Below are 8,182 nucleotides of genomic sequence, written 5' to 3' on the forward strand. Positions count from 1 at the left end.
ATTTGATTGAACTGCTTAAATTTACAACTAAGATTTACAATGAATCACCCCTCCCCTCCATTACAATTCTCCTAATGCCGTGGATCTCAGAAAGGGAAGTTTATCTTTGTGTTGGTAACTAGACACACTGCAATCACCAGTGCTGCTAAACATCACTTTTTTCCCCAGGAAAATATCCTTTTCCCACACATTTTTGTGTGTTTTTCTCTTTTTCTAAAGTTCCTTGTGATCTGGTGATAAGGTTCTTGTAGGGTGGCTACAAATTTCCAGTTATTCCTTCTTTTTCCTTCTCTGGCAATAGGTGGATTCACTGACAAAAATGGTTTTCTCTCATTCCTGAGTGACATCCTTGTACATTTTCCTCAGGACTGTTCTTTCTCTAGCAATAAGACTAGCCATGACACAGATCTAAAACCTCACAATCTGCATCTGAGGCGTGCAAGGAAAACCATTCTGCAACTGATCACTCATGCTAACAAAAACTATGAATTGCAATAGAATGCTCTTGCTTTTATAATGTTTACACAAGGTAAATAAGCAGCACTGCGCCTACTGAGATAAGAAATGACTAACAAAAATTGAGAATTAAGAGTTCACAAGATGCTTATGCTTTTGCACTATGTGTGTTTGTCAGTTACATTCCTGTTCATTTTCAAACGCACATGTTTTGTGTTGTATGGGAGATTGAACCTATGGACTCACGTGTTAGGCAAGTATTCTGCCACTGAGCTACACTACTGCCCCAGCTTGGATGTAGGATTTAATGTGAATTAAGTAAGGTAATAATAATAAACCACATCCCTAAATAGCTAAGAGCTTAAGAATGGTCACCACAATATAGAGCACTGACTCGAAAAGCCTACTCCCAACCAGCATCATACACTATGACTCCACGCAGGTTCTCTAATGTGTCTGGGAACTTCACAGCGCCCCACCTCATCATCCAGCACTGTCAAGTTATAAATCACCGTTGCTCTGCCAGGGGGAAAGGTGATATTCCCACTGACTGGGCTCAGATCTTCTTCTGGGGGGTTTGGGCCACCCTCGACCTGCAAAAAATATGGGATGCCATCAATAATTATACAGTATTCCATGAGACAGGTAAAACATTTCTGCAGTGTCAGCTGACAACACTCTAAGTGTACTTAAAGATGTTCTATAAAAACTATACAAACCTGTATTTAAGACTGCCCTTCTAATCAACACTGAGTGTCCATCATGTAATTGTGGATGCTGACTATAATTATTTTTATTTTTCTCAACCATTATATTAACTCTAAGAAGGCAAGTCTATCAATATTCCTTCTAGAGAGCAAAGGTATTCAAGGGTAGTAAATTCCCTCCAAAAATGGGATCAAACACATTCTCAGTTCCACTACTGACCATGTGACCCTGAGAAAGTTATCTAACAACTCTGTGCAGCAGCTTGCTCATGTTTAAAATGAGCATCAGCATTTCAGTTTCGTAAATTGGATGCGAAGCTCTAATACAATCACTCAATGCAAGGAATACTGAGTACTCTGGGCCTGGCCTTTTCCACTGCTACTGAGAACAGCGGTGAGTGAAGCAGCTTCCTTCTCCGGGGACCTGGCAGGTAAGAGAGGAGAACAGAAGATGAGCAAAGGCCTGCGTGTGCTGGGCCTTGGCGAATGTCATGGAGGAAAGGCCTCAGAAGCCCGTGCGGGAGCCGAGTGCGAGGAAGACGGGGGGGGGGCATCAATCAGCACCTGCACCAGAGCAGCAGCAAGTAAGGGCAAGGGTTCCACAAATGACCTACAGTTATTTAAACAAAACAAAGGCTACAGAGGGGCCGGGGAGATAGATCAGTGGAATAAGCGCTTCCCTGGCAAGTGCAAGGGCCTGAGTTCAATCCCCGGTTCCACCAAAACAAAACAAAACAAAAAAAACAACAAAGGCTACAGACTTCACAGAGAAGCTGAAAATGCTGTAACTTTGTGAGCACATCCTTTTGACAGCCAAATTATTTTCTAATTTTCTGTACATTTATTCAAGGTATCTTCAAACTGAATGCACATTCCTAAGTGTATGAGAAAGTGCTTGAGGCTATAAAGAACTTGCAAGAAAGAGCTCTGCATATTTTGTTGGTTTTTACTGTGACGACACAGATGTGCACAAGTAGAACTCTTCGGTGTTGCAGCAGAGTTTTGTTGCCTATGTCCAAGTATTCACTCTTGCAATTAATAATTAAAATGGAAACTCATAAGGAACTTTCTAATACTCTAAGGTTTGAAAATTGCATGTTTGATCACATTTTAGAGCTCATAAAATATTAAAAACTCGGTTAAAAATTTAAATGTGAAGTCATAGAGCAGCGGTGTGTGACAAAATGTTCAGTAATGACATAACGTAGCAGGCGCCCAGGAAGCACCCCACAGACAGTCTTGGTTACCCACAACGCACCCATATTTCTGTGGCAGAGGCAGATGTGCTAACACACTCCCTGAGTGTCTTGGAGGAAATGGGGGAAGATTAGGCAGAAAATAATTTTATGCAAACTCAAATAATCCAGAAATATTTTTACAAAACTATCACTTATTTTATGATTATGACCCCATAGCTAAAATACCTTGCATCTCATATAAACCTACTACACCCAAGTAGCAAGGAAAATACGTCTATATTAACCATGAAATTTATCAGGTAACTGAAGTATTTTTATTAAGTGTGTATGTTCCTTGTACATTAAAAAATGTATTTGGTACATGGTCTCACTGTGCAGCTCAGACTCTGGGATCCTCCTGTTTCAGCACCCAGCACGGGCATTACAGGCGTGCACCACCACCCCTCGTCTAAAGACTTTAGCTTTAAAATGACAGCCAGCTGGTATGGACCCTGGCGTGTTACCCTTCAGGTGATCTCCAAGTAAACTTACCTCAAAGGTCACAGCGACCACCCCATAGGTCCCCTTTTCCCTGACGAGGATGAGAGGCACGGACTCATTTCTGCCCCTGGGCTCCCTCGCTGTGACCGAGGAGGGCTGTTGGGAAGAGCAGAGAACACTGAGGACCCCTCGACTGGAGGAGGAGGCGGCAAAATGCGTTACCGTAAATACGCCATTCCCACAAGGAAACCGACCTACACTGCACTGTAAGAAGGTGGTATTTCTAAGGTCAATTCATGGTGGCGAGTAAAAATACTAAAATTTAAAAGAAAATGTTTTAAAGGGAACATAAAAGCAAGCAAAGACATAGGTCCCTGTCCTGGCTCAGCCACCACACATCAGTCCTGGGGAAGACTCTTCAAGGTGAGACCCGGGTAAGCCTCCAGAGCGAGGCAGTGGGCCGCTGTACATGCTCAGTCTTGCTGCGCTGCCCCCACCCCCCGTCCCCAGCTGGCACAGCCCTGAAAGCCAAGTGACGATGACTAGCAGGACACAATCACTGCAGAAGACAGTGAGAGAACCTCAAATGCCGAAATGGACCAGGCAGCAGAGTTCATGGACGTGAATCAGTGGGGAATGTTCAGAGCACACACTGACTACAGAGCTTTGTAAAGCTACGACATCTGCCACCCGATTTCAAGTACTGCAGGGCCTCGGCCTTCTTTCACGGTATCTTCTCCTGTCACAGTCACCCCCAACATTCAAAGGGGTCTAACAAGTGCACCACGCTTGCACAGAGTGGTGTTTGGAGGAATTGAGCAAAAGGCACCGGGTACACATCAGGGCTGCGGCTCAAATAAGGAAACCAGGAGTCAGGAGGAATGGTCAGCAGAAAGAAATCATGAAAAGGGGTGACCATGTCACAGAAGCTTCTTAAATTTGCAAAATCTTCAGGTAATTAATTGGAAAGCCTACAGCATGTGAGCTGTGATAGGGTTAATGCAAGTTTCATTTAAATGGTAAAAGACAGGATGACATGAGCTAACCTGAAAAATCATTAAAAATGAGTGTACTACTACCTCACAATCATGAGACTCATCAAATTGTAACCATACCATATTAAATGAAATAACTCCAAACGCGTTGTCATTGGATAATATTGTTACAGTAACAGTCCTTGGCCAGCCAAGCTTCACATTTGCTGAAGGTTTCTACAACAAAAGTTCAAAAATAAAGTAATAAAATGACTAATGGAATAAGAGTAACCACTTTAATAAAATTTGTTTTTAATTATTTAGAATATGAATAAAAGTGCTCTTTCAATGCAGATTAAGAAAACATATTCAAATTACGCCAACATATTAAATCCCAAATGAGAATTTTTTTAAACTGTAAAACCATCACTTTTAATAACATATAATTACACACCTATAATATTCAAATAACAGAACTTAACAAAAAACTGTATACAGATGAATGTCCATTTTGTATCTGTGTATTCAAAGTGATTAGAATAGATATATAGTTACATTCTCTTAATGAATAGAGGGATTTGTTCTAATGGTGTTTATAAATAGGATATCATGTCTGCATCTTGGACAGCAATTAACCACTAGGAAGAATGTACGCAATGTGTTAGTTATTGAAACTGTCCTACCAATTTGATTTGAAACTGTCTCATTGCTATTTGTTTATCAATAAAATTATGGGAAAAACATAATTATGTAAGTAATAATTGGCTAGTAATATATTACAAATTGTTACTACAATGTGCTTACTAATTTACAGAATTAAATGTGCAACATGAAAGTCTATTACATGTGATTTTTCACAATACAGCATGTGCCATATTTAAAAATTATTCTAACAGAGCCAAATGAAACATAAAATGTTAAGCAATTTTTCATATGAAAGTATTTTCTATAATGCTTCTATCAATATCCCACTGAAACAGAAAAGAACATGAAAAAAAGCGAACAATGGTTTCAAGTGTCACATTCATAGAAATTTCAGCCCAATTCACAAGCAGTTATTCTTTAAAACACTCTCCACCCCCTTTAGACACATGAATCACACTGGTGCCACAGCCACTGCTTCACCCTAACAGGCCAAACCTCAGAGTTCAGTGACATCTCAGACTATGCAAGTGTTTTCCCAGGGGCCTTCTCTATTCATTCTAAGGCCAGGGACCGCCCACTGCCATGCTTGCTATTTAGTACCGGCTCCTTTGCACTCTGAAGTCACGGTCACTCTTTGTGCATCCGCAGTGGGGGAGGGGTCAGAGAGAAAAGGGCCAAAGGGAAGAGGAGGTCTCAGAGCAGCTGTCCTGGCAGTTCCCAGCAAGCTGCCACCCTGACACAACGCCAGCTACCAGAGCTTCTAAACAGACTGCGGGATGCCAGAGATGGTTGCTTGTGGCTTTTATGGAAACTATGACCAATCACCTGAGTGCTCATCTCCACAAAAACGCAGGGTTTAAGACCAAAGTGGAAGAAGGACCTACCTGTAATGTTAAGTGAAAAATAAAAGTCTCATCAGGCTCCGGCAGGTCATCGTCACACACGGCTATGTACACAGTCCTGTTGGTTTCTCCAGCAGGGATAAAAGCTGCAGCATACGTGTCCAAAAAGTCGCCAGTGTCTTCCCCGTGCAGCTGCCAAATGCAAAGCAGAGGCGGTCGTTCCTATTTAACACAGACTTAGGACAAAACTGACACAGGCTGGAGAAATGGAAACAAAGTGCAAAGACCAAGTAGCACAGAGACTTACAGTGGGATGTACAAGAACACAAATATTTCACACATGGAAGATGTCATCTTCAGGAAAAAAGGTTAAATCAATAAATGATTCCACAATTGTAAAAATAAAAGAAATAATTACATAGGAAACTAAAAACTGCATAGAAAAGTTGTGTGGTAGATTTTCTTTCCCTGACCATTTGTTGATCTGGAAGGGACTACAGTGACCCTAACAGGAAGACAATTGCAGCTAAAACTCCCAAAGAAGGGGTAGATGCTGCCCACTGGAAGCCCGCAGGGAAATCAACTCCTTCTCCCATTAGCTTCAAAGAAACTGTTCTCTCCAGAACTCTCCACATGAAGGTGTACTTATGTCGTCCTACAGCAATTGCAATTAAGACCCAGTTCTTTTGGCATCCTAAACTTAGGATTATATGTTTCTCTTAATAGTTTCAGATTCTATTCTGTAAAATTAGCATTGCTAATAAGATTCCCAGGGAAGTAACAAAAATAAAATTATGAAGTATCAATTTATTATGCAAATCCAAATGAGGTTTTTTTCATTTAAGAACTCAAAATGAGTAATTAAGCCAGTATAAATTTTGTGCTGTATTATATGATTTAGTACCCAAAATGAAGAAAATGTGTGGGGAAATTTTAGTGAACTGTTAGTTTTAATTTATGGAGATAAATTATTAAATACTTTAAAAATCAAAATTATCTGTCACAGAATTTTGAGACCCATTAAAACAAAGTTCAATGAGAAAAAAATAAAAATAAAAATAAATTGTCAAGGGTACCAGAAGACTTATTCTTACATTGCTGTAGAAAATGACATTACCAAGAGCCACTGAAATAAAGAGAAAATCATAAAAATGAAGGGATGCAAATCACTTGACAATACAAAATAGATGTGGATATTCTTCAGAATAACATTTAATAACTGCAACCGAGAACTCAATGAACAGATGGCTCAGTAGAATAAGTACTTCCCTGGCAAGCACAAGGGCCTGAGTTCAATCCCCAGTTCTGAAAAAAAATTCAATAAATACATACCTATATATCATCAACAAAAGCCAAAAGCAGTGTACAAAATTGTGACGCTGGATTGATTTCATAAGTAGCTTTTCTTTTTCTGTTTCCAAGACACCTTATTGCTGAAATTTTTATTTTTGTGAACAAAAACTTCAAGTCTTGAGCCACAAACACAGGAATATCTTCGGCGGTCATACAACATGACTTTCTAATCAAAAACAGGGACATATACCCCCACTACACACAATCCAGTCAAAGATTAACTGTGTGCAAGATAAATCAATAGCTTAGCAAATTCTACTTAACTTCGATCTAAGTTAACATACTCTACACAAGAACTCTCTAATCAAAATTAGGGTGTTCTTTTTTTTTTTTTTACATCCATGTTTTCCTTTATGTGTAGTCAGGGAACAGAGGTGGTATACACTGTTCTTATTTGCTCCATTTGCTTATTGTAAAGTAACACTGACATTTTCTAAGAAGTGATACTAGTATTGTAACTCAGAAAGTGGAAGAAATTTACATTTTCAAAATACATCTCAATAAAATAGAACAAAATCTATATCAAAGAAGAATCATCATTTCTTACCGACACAAGTGCGGTGACATTTGCGGGCTCTCCTATTCTTTCGATGATAAGACGGATAACTGTCGTACTTGTCTCGTTAACAACAAATTCTGTGTGCCCAGCAAATCTTATTTCTGTTTCTCCAAATGTTAAAGGGATGAGTAAAGCTGAAAGAAGATTTACTAACAAAGATGTAGAGGGCATCCCTACAGGAAAAAAGAAAAAAATCCCAAGTCATATTGACTACATTTTCTTTGTAGATTCTCGTGTTCACAGACATAAACACAGTGCATTACCAGACAGCAAACAGCGAAGACATAAATACATCAACTAGTAAACCATCCGATTCAGAAGCTAAGGTAAAACCTTTATCTCTTGTCTTCTTATGGCTCTGCTGTTACTATTTGGACTATACTTACTTTCTCTTCTTTAGCTGCTATGGCAGAACACTCATAAGCACAATTTTATTAGTTTATTAAAGACTTACCAACACTTCCATGTTAGTCTGAGAAAAACATGGAAAGGCAGAGAATGTTGACGTTCCTCAAAGAAATGGTCTAGCTTAGCCAAAACTAAGCCTGTGGATGCTAAAGCTTTAACAACAAACTGATTCTTTGACTGGTGCCTATTTCTTTCCTGATATTTGTCTTGAGATTTTAGGGAAATTTTAGTTATTGAAAGGACTGCAAGGATTTCTTCTTTGAAATAGATTTTGTTTTGTTTTATTGAGATATATTTTGAAAATGTAAATTTCTTCCACTTTCTGAGTTACAATACTAGTATCACTTCTTAGAAAATGTCAGTGTTACTTTACAATAAGCAAATGGAGCAAATAAGAACAGTGTATACCACCTTCTGTTCCCTGACTACAGCTTTCTGCCTACAACACGAGTGCTATGAGCCATGAACGCTGTTCCTACCTTTAGTGCTGTGTGATTCGAGCGCTTTCAAGCTTGCAGCACCACAGTGGCCCCCGGAAAGCCCTACTGTTCTGTGATGC

The 8,182-nt window shown here is 39.4% G+C and overlaps 1 protein-coding gene across 1 annotated transcript in view; it reads right to left on the reverse strand.

The window, feature by feature from the left end:
- Adgrv1 (adhesion G protein-coupled receptor V1) overlaps positions 1 to 7,386 on the reverse strand; it is a 479,349-nt gene extending 471,963 nt beyond the window's left edge. The window contains exons 1-5 of the mRNA XM_004644067.2: positions 7,204 to 7,386; positions 5,346 to 5,495; positions 3,958 to 4,053; positions 2,894 to 2,998; positions 936 to 1,049 (exon numbers count right to left, since the gene is read on the reverse strand). Of these exons, the coding sequence (XP_004644124.1) occupies positions 936 to 1,049; positions 2,894 to 2,998; positions 3,958 to 4,053; positions 5,346 to 5,495; positions 7,204 to 7,386 (648 nt within the window). The remainder of the gene's footprint in view (positions 1 to 935; positions 1,050 to 2,893; positions 2,999 to 3,957; positions 4,054 to 5,345; positions 5,496 to 7,203) is intronic.
- Between the last annotated feature and the right edge of the window lie 796 nt (positions 7,387 to 8,182).

This window comes from Octodon degus, unplaced genomic scaffold (genome assembly GCF_000260255.1).
Source record: "Octodon degus isolate 3935 unplaced genomic scaffold, OctDeg1.0 scaffold00190, whole genome shotgun sequence".
In the NCBI taxonomy this organism is placed as follows: Eukaryota; Metazoa; Chordata; class Mammalia; order Rodentia; family Octodontidae; genus Octodon; species Octodon degus.